Source organism: Dipodomys spectabilis, unplaced genomic scaffold, assembly GCF_019054845.1.
Source record: "Dipodomys spectabilis isolate Male_0828 unplaced genomic scaffold, ASM1905484v1 ptg000009l, whole genome shotgun sequence".
Taxonomy (NCBI): domain Eukaryota; kingdom Metazoa; phylum Chordata; class Mammalia; order Rodentia; family Heteromyidae; genus Dipodomys; species Dipodomys spectabilis.
The window spans coordinates 15,674,738-15,692,569 of NW_024870686.1; the positions used below are offsets into that span (position 1 = coordinate 15,674,738).

The 17,832-nt window shown below is 39.4% G+C and overlaps 1 protein-coding gene across 1 annotated transcript in view; it reads left to right on the forward strand.

The window, feature by feature from the left end:
* The window catches only part of Fat1 (FAT atypical cadherin 1), a 115,109-nt gene extending 108,078 nt beyond the window's left edge, over nt 1-7,031 (forward strand). The window contains exon 27 of the mRNA XM_042700024.1: nt 5,566-7,031. Coding sequence (XP_042555958.1) covers nt 5,566-6,197 — 632 coding nt within the window. The 3' untranslated portion in view covers nt 6,198-7,031. The remainder of the gene's footprint in view (nt 1-5,565) is intronic.
* Nucleotides 7,032-17,832: the final 10,801 nt, after the last annotated feature.

A 17,832-nucleotide genomic window follows, 5' to 3' on the forward strand; every position in this document is an offset into this window, starting at 1 on the left:
AAGTTTGGCAAGGGGATTGATGGTACCAGTTAGCGTCTTCCAATTTCCCTAGGGTAAATTGTGCTGATAAGCAGCTCGCCTTATGAATATATACCAGTACAGAAAATTATCGATATTGTTCAGTAATACAGTGAAGGCCATCTGTAGTAAAACTTTTTGAATCTTCGAATTTGTACGCTTCATTATAGTTTTTCATCTTGGGTAAAAATTTAATGTGTTTATATATTCTTGATGGAAAGAAATAATCCACTGATCCATAGTAATGTCATCCAGCACTTAGGATAAGATAGTTCATAATAGATTACATCTCTGTAGTCCATAAGTCACCTAGTTTAGAAAATATTACAGAGCCCTTACTAAATTAAAGATGGCCAAAGTATATCCCATTCATTTCTAATTTCAAGAGTGTTACTTATGATATTACATTTGTGATGGAATAAATGGATGTATTTTTGCTTGTTAAACCAACAGTAACAAAGTAGGATTGTTTCTTCCATTGGTTTCAATTCTAAAACGTCCATATTGCTAATTTATGTACTTTATACCTTGGCTTTTAAGTGTTCTTCATAAACACATTTTCACAGAAAGAGAGGTATGGCTCAAATGGCAGAGCATCAGGCTTGAACAAAAAAGCTAAGGTACAGTAACTATACAAAATGAGAAAGTGAAAGGGAGAGCGTAAGAAGAAGGGAAGAAAATAGGAAAGGAAGGAAGGATAAATAATTTTTCATTATTTTTCTTTTTTCTAGTTCTTTGTATTGATACCTTATTACTCTTAAGTGCTCTTCAGTTGTGGTCATTAGTTATGAAAATGAGTTGCCAGCCAGGCACCGGTGGCTCATGCCTGTTATCCTAACTACTCAGGAGGCTGAGATTTGAGTATTGTGGTTCAAAGCCAGGCTGGACAGGAAAGACTGTAAGACTCTTATCTCCAATAAACCACTCAGAAAACCAGAAGTGGTGCTGTGGCTCAAGTGGGTAGAGCACTAGGCTTAAGCTGAAGAGCTGAGGGACAGCGCCCAGGCCCAGCATTCAAAACCCACGGCCAGAAAAAAAAAAAAAAGAAAATGAATTGCCAGTTTTAAAAGTGTGGAGAAAAGACATATGTGAGGAGGTATTTACATTTTAGTTAGGATCACATTTTTATCAGTATCAGTCATAAAATTAAATTCTGCAGTTCATATTTTATTATTTGTTTTCTAACCTTTATGAAAACTTTACCACAGAATTAGGGACTTAAAATAGTACAAACAGTTCTCAGGTTCACCTTAGATTGGAAATGGACCGAGCATCTCACTAGACTAAAGACAAAGTGGCAGCAAACAGCAGTCCTTTCTGGGAAGTAAGGGAAGAATCTGTTCCTTACTTTTCCCAATGTGCACTAGTCACCCACGTTCTTTTGCTCATGGCTTTATCCTCTTTCAGGGGCAGCAAAGAACATTGCATGTCATTGACCATTTACCCGCAGTCATCACTCCAGGCCCCACACACAGATGGAAGGGATGGTTGTCTTATCAACTCATTCAGCCCACCTAGATAATGCAGGAAAATCTTTCCATCTCCCCCATCCTGAGGTCTAATTATATCAGTATCCTTTATGCCCTGAGTGCTAACAGATTCAGAGGTTCCCATGGTGACGATGAAATTAGAATGTAGACAACGAGGGCCTTCCTTCTACCCATCAAATGCATACACACTTATCGTGACACACTTTTTAAATAATATGCAAATAAAAACAGCGTTTACACAGGAAGCAACCAGATAGATTGCTGGTGTGTTAGCTTACCATCTGTTTAGTGCATGTACAAAATGACAAATTTGGGGTTGGAACCAATGGACAAAACCATGTTTGTTCTTACAGGCAAATATATTTCCTTAAATTTCCTTCCTCTGGGGTAGTATACAAGCTCTTTAAATGTGATGTCTTCTGCACATGATGTGTTGACCTAAGACTTGTTTTGCTCCAACATGATCCTTAATAATTGTTAACATTTTTATTTTTTATTTATTTTGTTGGTCGTGTGGTCTGAACTCTGGGCCTGGGCACTGTCCCTCAGCTCTTCAGTTCAAGGCTAGTGCTCTACCACTTGAGCCACAGTGCCACTTCCATCTTTTTCTACTTATGTGGTACTGAGGAATCGAACCCAAGGCCTCATACATGCAAGGCAAGCACTCTACCACTGATCCACCTTCCCTGCTCCATTGTTAATACATAGTTTGATTAGAAAAAGTCTCTAAGTAACATAGCTAGCAGTTCAAGTCAGTCACAGTAATATGATTATAAGGCATTCATGTCACATTTTTAAATTATAGGGGAAATTTGCATAATGTGAAGAATTTTCTTTTGTGCATTGTATTCTAAATAAGGATTTTCCTAATTCACTCCTTTTGTCCCTTTTTACAAGCTTCCATAGTGACTGTAATACACCTTGTCAATGCTGTAGTTGACACGGTGAATAATGAAGGTATAGTCATGAATGTTTTGCTTTGTGTTCGTGTTTTATGATGACTGGGTCACTGGAGTACTGTGGAGTTGATGTTTTGTTTGTTTTGTTTTGTTTTGTTTTACCTGTTATAATGTTCTAAAATGGATTGTGACTTGGGGAGGTCCGGTATTTTTGAGCTGTAATTTTGAAGATGTGTATATTCATAACACAGATGTTTTGCAAAATTATGTCTATGTATGTTATTATGTCTTTTGTTACTTTCTATTCATCAATAGTGATATCAGAAATAAATTATAGGATCTCAAGAACTTATCTTCCTGTAACACAATGCTAAGACTTCTGGAGTAGTTTTAACTTCTTAAGAATTACAATAGAAGTCTCTTTATATGAACATAATTAAAACTAATACCAAAAGCTTTTATAACTACTTAAAACTGACTGTGGATTTTTGGTTCCCCTTTTTCCTGAGTATGATCAAAGAATATAGAAGGTAGGTTTTCAAGGTGAAATTTAGTGCAAATCGTTTGCTGTGAAGCTTTCTCTGCTTAGGACTAAAAGAAGGGGCATTGACCACTTCCTTTAATTTATTTCAAATCAAACCAGCCCTTCATTGGTGCACAAATCAAACCAGCCCTTCACTGGTGCACTGAAACTGGAGTAATCACAGGTGGATGGCATAAGATAGTACTTTACAGGCTAGTGTAAATCAGAGAACCTAGAGGACTTGCTAGAGCTGATTGACTTGTTCCCTGTGCCAAGTCTCTGATGAAGCTGGTCTGGGATGGGTATTGAGAATTCGTTTTAGCAAGTTCCGGATTGATTGTGATGTTCCTCCTCTAAAGATCACAGCTGGCAAATTTGAAGAGGCCATCAAGAGTATACCAGCATTATCACCATAATGCTCCAGGGTTCCTTTCTGTAAGGATGTGAATGTTGTCCAGATGTAGGTGGGGCTGGGAGGGGGGCGGGGAATTTCCTGCTGAATTTGACTAGAAGAGGCAGGGACAAGCTGCCCAGTTACTAAAGAGATCTGATTGGCTTTTTTATTTGTTTCTTTTTGTTGTTATTGTTCCCTAAATAAGCAATACCTAGTCCTCCTCATCATCTCAGGGATTGTTACCCTTGTTTCAAAGAGAGTGGAAAGTTAGCCCAGGGTAAGTGTCTCATGATGCTGAGCCTTAACACCACTTCCTTTGATGTGATGCCAGCTTCTGTATATAAACAAAAGCCCAGAAAGAGCAACTGCAATGACAGATTTGTGGAAAGAAGACTGAAGAATAAGTGATGCTAATTATAATTTCTCTGAGGGTAGCAGTGAACTGTACAAATATAAAATCATTTTCACAATCCGGTGGCTCACGCCTGTAATCCTAGCTACTCAGGAGGCTGAGATCTGAGAATCGCAGTTCAAAGCCAGCCCAGACAGGAAACTCTGTGAGACTCTTATCTCCAATAAACCACTAGAAAACCGGAAGTGGCGCTGTGGCTCAAGCAGTAGAGCACTCGCTTTGAGCTGAAGAGCACAGAGACAGCACCCAAGTCCAGAGTTCAAGCCCTACGAACGACCTAAACAAACAAACAAAAAATCATTTTCACAGAGGATAGGTTGGAAGAGGTTTTCAGCTTTACCTACCTAAATTCACACAAAATTTGTTCAGAAATTCCTCTGAACTTAATATACCTTTGAGATTATAATGTGCTATCGGTAGCTTGAGATGTATTTAGATTTTTGCAGAAATGACTGATTCGTTTATGTTCCATGAGAGCCTGGAGAGTTTATTTTCATTATTCCTAAGAAACTTGTTCATTTCTAGACTTAGACTGTCGGTGACAGCAATAGCACTTGAATTTCCTAGCAGAGTGTCCAGTTCATCATCATCGCTTTTTATTTCCTCTTTCCGTATCCTGTTTTCTTTGTGCTTCGTGAGTTTCTCAGCCATGTGGAATGTGTATAGATAATGGGGTACATACAGAAGTACATGGCTGACTGGGTCTTGACAAACAGCTTACATGGAACTGTGTACTTATCTTTATTGCTTTTTAGCCGCCTGTCCATTTTAATTACCGATGTTTTCTTTTCTTTCTACTCTGCCACCAAAAGAATCTTTGGCTGCTCCTGACCTCAGCAAATCAAGAGGTGATTTATGCATGCCAGTTGCTCATTGATAATCACTAAGTCCTTCGTGAAGATCTGACCCAGTGCTGACTTGCTTCACTTGGTTGCTTGGTGTTTGAAGCAGAAACTAAGTCCCTGACTGTTGAGCCCTGCATGCTAAGCATGCACTGCTAACCTTTTCCTAGATGCCAGAGGATTTCTAAGAAGGAAGACATAAAAAAGAAAAGCAATGGCTATCCCTAACTAGGGAGTTGTATTATTTTTTTTAAATCACAGCAGTTCATATAGTCCAGAATGGTCCTTGGTTCTTATATTACTCTTCATCACTTGTTCAAGAGTATTTGGAGGTATGGTTTGATATGTAGCCGTAGTAAGATCATGCATTGTTTTATTAATGAAAAACAGTACATCTTTTATATCACATGTACCACATTCTTACAAAGGATGCGCCTTTTCTAAATTTGAACACGTTAATGGTTGCTTTTATGACTTTAAAGTTTGCCTTAATTCGTATCATTTAATGACAAGTAGTAGAGATTGGCGTCTGATAATCTTACTCAGTAGAGATTCTTCCTTTCTGAAAAGACACAACGGATGTGCTAAGATGGTACTAATGCCTTCCTTCGTGTAGAGTGATGAGTTCTTAATCACTGAGGGAACCTTGAGGGTGACTAGTCCTATGTACAGAAAACTGCATGTGTTTTAAAGCCTACAACCTGCTTCTCTCACAAGTCTCTTCATGTCCTGAATGTTAAGTGTATACTAAAACTGCAAGTGCACCGTGTGTACAAATCCCTGTTCATCCCGAGCTTCAAAGCTGCACCAGGGTGGGGCTCTTGTCTTCCAGGTGAAGATGAAGGGTTTCCCAAGTGATGAGCTTTGAATGAATGCATAAATACTGTGGCATCTTTTTGTCTTTAATACATGGAGTTGTTTTTTTTCCCCCCGAGATGCAAAAAGCTTAGGAGAAATACATTGAAATGTCTTTCCTCTTCTACCAAGGGTACCACTGGGATACATCAGATTGGATGCCAGCTGTTCCCCTGCCAGACATACAGGAGTTCCCCAATTACGAGGTGATCGACGAGCACACACCTCTCTACTCAGCAGATCCAAACACCATCGACACCGACTATTACCCCGGAGGCTACGACATTGAAAGCGACTTCCCCCCACCACCAGAAGACTTCCCTGCCCCCGATGAACTGCCACCATTGCCCCCAGAATTCAGCGATCAGTTTGAATCCATACACCCACCCAGAGACATGCCTGCTGCAGGTAGCTTGGGTTCTTCATCCAGAAATCGGCAGAGGTTCAACTTGAATCAGTACCTGCCCAATTTCTATCCCGTCGATATGTCTGAACCGCAAAAAAAAGCCACCAGTGAGAATAGTACTTGTAGAGAATCCCTTGCCCCTGCTTACCCGCCAGGGTATCAGAGAAACTTTGAAGCCCCCGCTATAGAAAACATGCCCATGTCTGTGTACGCATCCACGGCTTCCTGCTCCGATGTGTCAGCGTGCTGTGAAGTGGAGTCTGAGGTCATGATGAGTGACTATGAGAGCGGAGACGACAGTCACTTTGAAGAGGTGACCATTCCTCCACTGGATTCCCAACAGCATACTCAAGTCTGATGCTCAGACTCCCCCCAAAGTGCCTGGACTTTAACAAACCTAGAGATGGTCTCGCTGACCTGCATTGTTCTCTGTAGCAGTGCTTGAGCGCTTTCTTTCTTTTTCTTTATTTTTTTCAGTGAGTTCCCATGGGCATGGCTGCACTGAATCCTGCACCTCTTGACACCTTAGCCATTTCCAGCCCCCAGACCTACTGTAATGGGACAAGATCTTCGTTGGCTGTGCCATTTCTGAGCATCTTTTTGTATTTACGTTTGTCTGTGTTAAAATAGTGAGAAGAAAAATCAGTCCTGTCACCACCTTAGCATGATTCATGTATTTATGTAGATTTGATTAATTCTCCTGTCTCTCCTGTTTGTAAATTTTATGTACAGATATGATTTTTTTTTTTCAGTTTTAACTAGATTTTTCAAGCTACTTTGTGTATTTGTTTTTGGCTGAACTTTGATGGTGTTAGTGTCATTACCTAGCACTCTTTTTTTTTTTTTTTTAATATAACCAGGGTTTCATTATATGTTCCACTGAAGTATGACATTTCATTAACACATTTCAATGTAGTTATTATTTCTAGCTGTACATAGGATGGGGAAGATCTGATACATGGACAAGTCTTAAGTGGGTTGCTGTATTTTAGGATAATATGCATTTTTCATTATCGGAAAGTGTAACGGGGACCTTCTGCATAACTGTTTAGAACCAAAACCACCATGACACAGTTTTTATAGTGTCTGTATATTTGTGATGCAATGGTCTTGTAAAGGTTTTTACTGAAAACTACCGTTAGCCAGTCTTTCTTACTGACAATAAATTATTAATAAAATACTTTAGCTTTATTGTCTGGTTTTCTTCTGTATTTTTGTTCCTACAGTGATGATTTGAGATGAATGGACAGATGTCCATATTGTTCCGTTACATGGAAAACAAGCTGTATTTACAGAGGATGCCTCTAGGTGGCAGTATATGGCTAACCTTTTTGTTGTTTTATAAGAAAGTCTCATCATGTCCTTTAGTCTGACTTAACTCAGGATTCTCCTGCCTCTCTTCCACCTCTTGAGTGTACTTCTATCCCAGCATGTAACTTTTTTTATAATGAATATTCCTTCCTTCCTTCCTTCCTTCCTTCCTTCCTTCCTTCCTTCCTTCCTTCCTTCCTTCCTTCCTTCCCTCGTTCCTTCCCTCCTTCCTTCCCTCCTTCCTTCCTTCCTTCCTTCCTTCCTTCCCTCCTTCCTTCCTTGCCTGTCTTCCTTCCTTCCTTGCCTGTCTTTCTTCCTTCCCTTCTTTTCTTTCTTCCTTTCCTCCTTTCTTCTTTTTTTTGTCAGCACCAGAGTCTGAACTCTGGGCCTTGAGTTTTCTAGGATGGTGCTCAGCCCCTTGAGCCATACATGCTTCCTTAGTCTCGATTTTTGCTGGTTATTTTGGAGATGGAGTTGAGCAAACTTTTTTGCCCAGGTTAGCTCCAAACCACAAGCCTCTGGGCCTACTGAGTAACTAGGATTATAGGAAAACCACCAGTGCCTAGATATAATAAATATTTTCTAAGTAAAACTTGTAAGAAAATTTTTCCTTTATGCATTTTGAAACTTATTAATGTTTATTGGCCATTTTAAAGTATCACTGATTATCATTTTTATTAGTTATATATGTATCAGAAGTAGTATTTTTGAAGCATTTTTTTCTCTTATGAACACTTCCTACTTTTATATGATTTAATAGATAAAACTCAAAAGCCATTCTCCATGAGTTGTCTTATCATCAAATTCCATTCTTCCATTCAACAAATTGTTTAGTAATTGTTGTGTTCACTAAGCAAAAAGTATAAACAGATTAAAAAATAATCAAGCTTATTTTCCCTTTAGTGAAATGCTTCAACATTATTCTTTATTAAACGCTGTGCACACATGCACACACACAAATAGTATAGATACACATATATTGTTTAAGAAAACACAACTGACCCATGCACTATGCTACTGCTTACAACTGTTTTTTGTTTTGTTTTTGTCTGCAGTAGGCTTGAACTCTAGGCCTCGTCGCTGTCCCTGAGTTCTTCAGCTCAAGGCTAGTGCTCTACCACTTGAGCCACAGCACCACTTCTGGGTTTTTGGTGGTTAATTAGAGATAGGAGTCTCATGGACTTTCTTGCCTGGACTGGCTTTGAACCATGATCCTAATAGATCTCAGCCTCCTGAGTAGCTAGGATTATAGGAATGAGCCCCTGGTGCCCAGCTCTGCTTACAACTCTTTAAGCTGTTTTTCTCATTCTTCATATTATCAAAAAGCATACAGTGTTATTTAAGTGAGTAAATGTAGAAATTGCCTGTTGAAGGAAGGCCAGGGAACATTTCCCATATCACTCCTGTTTTCCTTCCATTAGTTACAGCATATCATTTACAGTATAATCCATGTAGAGTGAGTTGATCATTTTGATTGTGCCCTGCTGTGACATTACTTGGCCTTTATCTTTTTTCTTGTGGTACAATGATTTGAACTCTGGGCCGCCTCATATCTAGACAGATGCTCTACCCTTTGAGGCCCTTGTGCTTTTGTTATTCTAATAAGATCTTGCATTTTTACCTGGGACAGCCTTAGATCATGATCTTCCTACCTACAGCCTCCCAACAGCTGAGTTCAGAGATGTGCACTAGCCCACCTGACTTCACTGAGATAGGGGTTTCACTAACATTTGGCCTGGGCTGACCTCAAGCCATGCTTTCTTCTAATAATCCAAGGATTATGCTCATAAAAGTTAGGAGTTTGGAAGATTTAGACAAAGCAGACAAATTTAACTCTCCTTAATCTCAGGGAGGAAATGAGCTGTGGGTCCAAACTTTACAAACTTTAGCTCATTAAAGTGAACTTTTGCTAGAGTTTTAATATATGACATGGTGACTATGGTTAATAATGTATACTTACTATGTTAGAGACCATGTGAGGGGGTGGATGTGTTTTTCAGATTGATGAAGGCAAACATTTCACAATGTATGTGCATATCAAATCACAGATACATTAAATAATTGGGTATTTGTCAACCATAAATTCATAACAAAACTATAGAACTCCAATAACACAGAAGGGACAATTTTGGTAGACACAGTGCTAATATTTCTTTAACCTTGATAGAATTCTTTGCTGTAATAATTGTGACTGATTTTTTTCCCTATCATTTGCTCTGTGGTACCTACCATCTTGTCTTCTAAGAGGCCTAGCAGGTACCACCAGCCCTGCTATGAAGAACTCTGCATAACCCTGCCTCTTTTCTCTTCCTATGAATTTACTTCTTGGAAAAAGTCTCAACAAGAATTGGAGCATATCAGTGGTAAAGTGCTTGCTTTGCATGCATGAGGCCCTGGGTTCAATTCCTCAGCACCACATAAGCAGAGAAAGCTAGAAGTGGTGCTGTGGCTCAAGCAGTAGAGTGCTAGCCTTGAGCTGAAGAGCTGAGGCAGACAGCGCCCAAGCCCAGAGTTCAGGCACCATGACCGACAAAAAAATAAAAATAAATAAAGGAGCCTCACCAAGCACTAGTGGCTTATACTGGTATTCCTGGCTATAGGAGGCTGGGAGCTAAGGATCCATTGTGGTTCAAAGCCAGGCCAGAGCAGGATAGTCCATGAGACTCTTGCCTCCAGTTAACTACCAAAAAGCCAGAAGTGGCAGGGCATTGGTGTTTCACACCTGTAATCCTAGCTACCAGGAGGCTGAGATCTGAGAACTGCAGTTCAAAGCCAGTCCTGGTAGGAAAGTATGAGACTCTTATCTCCAATAAACCACCAGAAAACTGGAAGTGGCGCTGTGACTCAAGTGGTAGAGCACTCACCTTGAGCTGAAGAACTGAGGGACAGCGCCCAGGCCCAGAGTTCAAGCCCCATGACCGACAAAAAAAAAGAAAAAGAAAAAAAAAGCTGGAAATGGAGCTGTGGCTCTAGTAGCCACAGTGAGAAAGCTAAGAGGCAGTGCCCAGGCCCTGAGTTCAAGCTCTAGTACCAGCACAAAAGAAACAAATGAATAATAAATTTAAAATAAAACTAAAACCCCGAATCATCTTTGTATCATTAGCTTCAATTTTGTTTTAGTTGTCAGTAATTTGTATACATGTCAGACCAAAGTTGGTTATCCAGACTTCCGTAACAAACTCTCCAGCGCTAGCCCCCACCTCTCTTAACCCAGGGAGAAGTGGAGATGAGTCTACTGCCCTTAATCTACTGAGTCTGATCAGTCACTTCTTGAAAGTGACCATAGGATGCTCCTCGGCAGGTACATTCTGTGTGCTTTCAGACTGTTCTTCATCAAAGACATTAGGTTCGATTTCAATTAGCACACCAGCTGAGAACAGAGCTGTTTGTCAGAATTTAATTTCCTCACTGGCAGTTTACTGCTTCTACTGAAAACACAATGAGCCCACTTGAAAGAATGGCAAGTTTTCTGTTGTTTTTTCCAAGAAAACCTAGGCCTGTGTGAACACTCGGGTAGTTAATGCACTTGTCACTGTGCTGTCACAGGCCATGCATGGGTAAGAAGCTACATTTCCAAATGATGCTAGACACAAGAAGGAAGAAAGTGTGTGACACATTTGAATGAAAATGTCATCACACCAACTATACCTAGCAATGAATACACAGCAGCCAGTCAGTGTAGAGGAGGTAATAAATATGAAGTCAGTTTTTCTAAGTCACAGCTATGATCCAATTATCTCAAAGAGTAAAATGAAATTGTCAAAAAGTCAAATGAGAAACAACCTCTTCAACTATTGGTGCTAGAAAACTGGGCGGCCACATATAGAAAACTAAAAGGACCCCAGCCTGTCACCATGCACTAACATCAACTCAAAATGGATTAAAGACCTTAACATCAAACCTGAAACTCTGAAACTATTGCAGGACAGAGTAGGAGAGACATTTGAATTTATAGGCACAGGTAGGAACTTCCTGAAGAGTTCCAGGGTCACAACAAATTGAAGAGAGACTCAACAAATGGGACTACCTTAAAGTCTCTGCACAGAGCTAAAGACATAGCTACCAAACTAAAAAGACAGCCAACTAACTGGGAAAAACTATTTACCAGCAATATATCAGACAAGGGGTTAATATCTAGTATATACAGGAAACTCAAGAAACTAATCCCTCCCAAATCTAACAAACCAATCATCAAATGGGCAAGGGAGATAAAGAGAGATTTCTGAGAAGAGAGAAAAATGACTAAGAAACACATGAGGAAATGTTTATATCCCTGGCAGTAAAGGAAATACAAATAAAAACAACCCTGAGATACCACCTTACCCCACTCAGAATGGCCTACATCCTAAATTCAGCCAACGACAAATGCTGGCCGGATGTAGAGAAAGAGGAACCCTATTGCATTGCTGGTAGGAATATATACTATATGTACTAATGTACACTAATACAACACGAATACAGTCTGGAGGGTCCGCAGAAAGCTAAATATAGACCTCACCTATGACCAGCCATACCACTCCTAGGCATCTATCCTGAGCAATAGGAACCAGTATACAAGGACACATGCACCTCTATGTTCATTGCTGCCCTGTTCACAATAGTCAAGATATGGAAACAACCCAGATGCCCCCTACAGGTGAATGGATCCAAAAATTGTGGTACCTATATACAATGGAATATTACACAGCTATTAGAAAGGACAAAATAATGGCATTCACAGGGAAATGGATGGAATTAGAACACATCATGTTGAACAAGGTAAGCCAAAATCAGAGAGACAACTAGCACATGGTCTCCCTGATATGTGGGTATTAAATTTAAAATGCAAGGAGATATGACAAGGTAAATAGGACTCAAGAAACAAAGGACCTCTACTTAATTTGTTGTATCATTTCTAAATGATTCCATGTTCTTGACTTTGTGTGTGTGGGTATTAAATTTAAAATGCAAGGAGATATGACAAGGTAAATAGGACTCAAGAAACAAAGGACCTCTACTTAATTTGTTGTATCATTTCTAAATGATTCCATGTTCTTGACTTTGTGTGTGTGGGTATTAAATTTAAAATGCAAGGAGATATGACAAGGTAAATAGGACTCAAGAAACAAAGGACCTCTACTTAATTTGTTGTATCATTTCTAAATGATTCCATATTCTTGACTTTGTGTGTGTGTGTGTGTGTGTGTGTGTGTGTGTGTGTGTACATCTTAGGGATGCTAGGAGGAAGGCACAAAATCAGAGGGAAACAGGAAAAAATACAACAGCGAGGCTCCTTAGCTACACTAGACATTGATGAAAGTGAACTAAGCAATTCAAGGGCAGCAATGGGAGGGAGGGAATGAGAGGGAAAGCGGGAACAGCTGACACTAAGAAAAAGGAAAGACATGTATATATCATCTGATTGGGAGGAAATAGTGGTATTGTCAAGACTTATAGAATTCACAAACTTTACAGACCATGATAATGAAAATTTCCCTTGTGAGGGTCAAAGGTGTTAGTGACTTAATTAAGTATCACTATCCCACAAAACTGTGAAATTTGATGGACTTTATGTAATCACTTAATCTCAGTAAAAAAAAAATATTTTAAGAAAAAAGTCAAATGACTATGACTTTAATTTATTATCATGCTTATGGGCATTACCCAACAACTTCAGGACACAAAGAAAATATAGGAAAATGAACAAGTAATCTATTCCGAAGCTGTCTTAATGCTGCAGGCCTAGAAAAGATTTTAAATATAGATCTTAGTCAAATTCAATGTGTTAGCTCACCTTTTGATTGGTGTTTTTGCATTTGGGAGGGCTGTAAATGAATATTTTTCTGTCCCTTCAAATGCAAGAGGACTTTTTAAAGTTGTGTGTGTCTTTAAGGTATACATGAACATTTCTTACACAGAGTGATTATTACAGTCAGCCTAATTCACATGTGTGTCATCTCACATAGATTACCCTTGCGTGTTTATGTTTGCGTGTGTTTGTTTTTATATGTGTTTGTATGTGTGTTTGTTGAAAATACCTAAAATCTAGCCTCTTAGTAAATATCCCATGTTTATCACAATATTATTAGCCACAGTCTTTATGTGGTGCATTAGATCGCCCGGCTTACTCGTTCTATGTAATGGATACTTAGTGCCCTGATACACATCTCCCTTTGTCCTTATATTATTATTCATCCATGGTAACTATTTCTTTCGTTCTTTCTTTCATTTTTATTTTTTTAAATTTTATTGTAAAGATGATGTACAGAGGGGTTACAGTTACCTAAGTCAGGTAATGAGTACGTTTCTTTTTGAACAGTATCACCGCTTCTCTTTCATTCTCTCCCAGTATTTCCCCTCCAATCTTCCCTCCTCCCCAAAGTTATATAGTTTATTTCTATGGATTTCACTGCTGAATTAGTTCACTCTTTGTCCCACCATTTCTGTGCTTCCCCTTTCCCTCCCCAAATCAGATAAACTTACATACAAGACAAAGGGTACAGAAATAAAAAACAGCAACAGAAGAAATAAACCAAAGAAAAAAGAAGAAAAATGCAAACAGTATAATAAAAAGGCCTCTTCATTTCTTGGAGTTCATTTTGATAAGCATTGTTTTATATGATCTTTTGCACATAGCTATTCAGCCCTTGCGATCCTCTCCAAGGAATATCCTCTTTTGTTCTCACTGTGTGAAGGATGGCCTTTTCATCAAGTGGTTCTGGCAGAATTGGCTATGCATGTGCAGAAAACTGAAGTTAGATCCTTATATATCACCCTGCACAAGAATTAGCTCCAAATGGATCAAAGACCTCAAGGTAAAACCAGATACATTGACAATATTACAGGAAGGAATAAGGGAAGCACTAACACACCTTGGCACAGGTTGATACTTCCTAAGTAAAGATACAGAATCACAACAAATCAAAGAAAGACAAGATAAGTAGGATTGCATCAAACTGAAGAGTTTCTGCATGGCAAAGGACAGCAAGATAAATAGGAAGCCTATAGAATGGGAGAAGATCTTCACTAGCTATGCATCAGACCAGGGCCTCACATCTAAAATATATTCAGAGCTCAAATAATTCATGTTTTGAGGGAACAGGGTTTGAATTCAGGGCCTCAAATTTACTAGGTGGGCTTGCTTCCTCTTGCTTGTTCCACTACCCAAGACATACCTCCAGCTGTCCTTTTTGCAGGTTATTTTGGAGACGGAGTCTTGCAGACTTTTCTGCCCAGGCTGGCTTTGGACTGCCATCCTTCAAATCTAAATCTCCTGGCTATCTAGGATTATAGGTATGAGCCACCAATGTCTGGTCAGTAAACACTTTTCTAGTCTGAGTTTCTGTGTACTTGTTTTGTTTGTTTACTTGTATTTGGCTTATTCACTCCACAATCTCTACCAGATTCATCCATATTATGGAAAATGTCAGGGTCTCCTTTTTCAAGTCTGAGTATTATTTGTGTGTGTGTGTGTGTGTGTGTGTGTGTGTGTGTAAGGTTTTAATCCATTAGTATTCATTTAGGCTTATTTCCATACGTTGGCTACTGCAAATAATGTGTGAGAGTTTTGTGTGCTGATTTTATCACTGCTGGATGTGTTGTTGGAAGAAGGAGCACTAGGTCACACTGTAGTTGTATCTTTTTTTTTTCTTTTTACTTTTCCTCCTTTATAAATGATCTTCCTTACATTCAGCTTTCCAAGGTTGGAAGTTTTTATTTTTAATTCTTCATTGACCCTCATCCTGTTTTCTTCAGTGCCTGTACCACATCCATTTCCACCAACAGTGTCCCAGGCCCCTGTCTTTCAGCCTTGCCAACATTGCCTATCTCTGGTTGTCTGGGTGGAACCATTCTAGCCAATGTGAAGTGTTATCTCTGGTAGTTTGGTTTCCATTTTCCTGGTGGTTAGTCACACACTAATCTTTCCATATCCCTACTGGCCATTTTTCTTTCCTCTTTTGAAAAATATTTACTCAGGTTCTTTGCCCATGGAAATGTATGAGCTCCTTAGGTATTTTGGATATTAACCTCTTAGCTGATACATGCTGCATAGATATTTTCTCCCATTCCTTTGGCTGCCTTCTCATTGTGTTGATTGTTTTTGTCGAAGGTATTCGTTTTGCTATGCAGAAATGTTTTGCTTTGATCTGGTCCTATTAGTTTATTTTCTCTTTGGTTGCATGCTATTAAAAATTATATTTTAGGGCTAGGAAGGTGACTCAGTGGTAGAGTGCTTGCCTTGCATGCATGAGGCCCTGGGTTCAATTCCTCAGTACCACAGAAGCAGAAAAAGATGGAAGTGGCGCTGTGGCTCAAGTAGTAGAGCACTAGCCTTGAGCTGAAGAGCTGAGGGAGAGCACCCAGGCCCAGAGTTCAGGCCCCATGACCGGCAAAAAAAAAAAAAAAAAAAAAGTTATATTTTTAAAAAGGCTAGTGTTGAGGAACTTCTAGGAGTTTTATCATCTTGGGTCTTACATTTAGGTCCCTCACTACACCAAGCCTTTTCTGCTGAGTTGGGATTTTGTGAACGTATTTTGGCCGGACTGGTCTGAGCTACATTCCTCCTGAGCTCAGCCTCCCAAATCAGTAAAATGGCAGGCACACAATACCACACTCATTTTTGTTGAGAGAAATCTCTTGAATTTTGGGCCAGGCGGGGCTTGAACTGTTATCTTCCTAATCTCAATCTCCGGAGTAGATAAAATTATGACAAGCTTCTGGTTCCCTGCTGGGTAAATATGTTTAAAATATAGACATCAGGATATTTCATTTCCTGAATGTTCTTATGATATGCTCCAGTTCAGATTTCTGCAAGTTGTTAGTGTAGACACTTGGACCAACCATAGACTCCAGGCTGTAAGAATCTAAGTCATTTGAATGTTGCTATTTTCTACCAAGTCTGTATATTCCACATTGGACAGTATATGTGATAAGAGGTGAAATACAGTCACAGGGTGCTACTTTGATCATGCATTCTATCTTATTTCTGACATTCCCGGAGTTAATGAATACCAGAAGCATTATGTCTCTTAACTATGTAAGAAACTAATCCCACCCCCCTTCATCTGGCTTTTTCAAATCTATGGTATTTTTTTTTTAATATAGGAGGTTTATCTTTTTCACAGCAAAATATATCAGTACCAAGAACCATGATCACTTGGTAATGAGGTTTAGAGCTTTTGAAGCAAAGAAGCCCAAGTCTAAATCCTGTCTCCATGCAGTATCAGCTGCTTGACTTTGGCATATTGCTTAATCTTTCAAGGCTACAGATTTTTCATCCATAATGTGATCCTCACAATACTAAACCTCACAAGATTAACATTGTGCATGCAAGGAAGTTACCTCAGGGCTGGAAAGTAATAAGTGCATTCAGAGTACCTTTTTATCATTTTCCCTATAGTTATGCTTATTTTCTGACCGGTCTTCTTTACTTCTGTAACTATTTCCCTACACTGACTATAGGATTTGATTTTTGTTGTTTGGTGGTACTAGGGTTTGAATTCAGGACCTCTTGCTTGCTAGGCAGGTGCTCTATTAGTTCAACCATATCCTCAGTGTCCTACATTGTCTTCACAATTTAGTCTTTTCACCACTAATTTGAAATGCAAAGTCTCTCAAATATGCACTTTGTATGTTCTTGAATTGATGAACTTTGTAATGTTACTTAATTATTTTATTTTAGGCATTTTTGAGACAGTCTCACTGTGTAGACCAGCTTAGCTTTGAACTCACTGTGTAGCTCAGGTTGGCGTGAAACTCAAGATCCTCCTGCCTCAGCCCCTGTGTACTGGGATTACAAGTGTACAGCACCATGCCTAACTTACAGTTTTAAATGTACGTTTTCATATGGATAAGTCACGTTTCTCCTACCCTTTCTATTCCGCTCCCCTCTCCTACACTTTCCTTTTACTCTTAAAAAAGAATTTAAAAGTTGGACACATAGTGGCTACTCAGGAGGGGGAGATCAGGTTCATGGTTCAAAGCCAGCCCAGGCTGGAAAGTCTGTGAGACTCTTATCTCAGATTAACCACCAGAAAACTAGAAGTGGCACTGTGCCTCAAAGTTGTAGAGTGCTAGACTTGAGCCAAAGAACTCAGAGACAATGCCCTGGCTGGATTTCAAGCCACATGACTGACAAAATATAATGATAATAATAATAATAAATTTAAAATGAACATTTAAAGCTTTCAGTATGAGAGCATGGTATGTCTTCCATTTAATTAAGCTTCCTTTTATAAGTCACTACTTATTCCCCCTTCTGCACACAGCTGGTCAATCCATGTCTTCGCATGTTTACTTGGATTTCTGTTGTAATCACTACTAATCATGTCTTCTGTCTCAGTTTTCAGTGGTGTTTTAGGAAGTGCGTCGTTTCTCAGGCTTCGTAGGCAGCGCATAGGAACACATCTGCAGCTATTAAATTTACGTCTCCTTAAAAAAAAAATCTTATTTCACAATGGGAAGCATCCTGCACAAATATCAAATGGTGAAAAATACCAGGCTGAAAAGAGCAGTAAAGTTGGATCTGATTTCATTTCCACTGCTCAGACCAGGACATGAGGGGGGCGGGCAGGGGGGCGAACAGTGGCTAATTTGCTTCAATACCCATGCTCCAGCACAAGTCTCTACAGTCCTGCGGGGGTGCAATGTCTGGTTTGGGAGAAGAGCCGCCAGAAGCAGCTCCTTTCCAGGTTGTTTCCAGG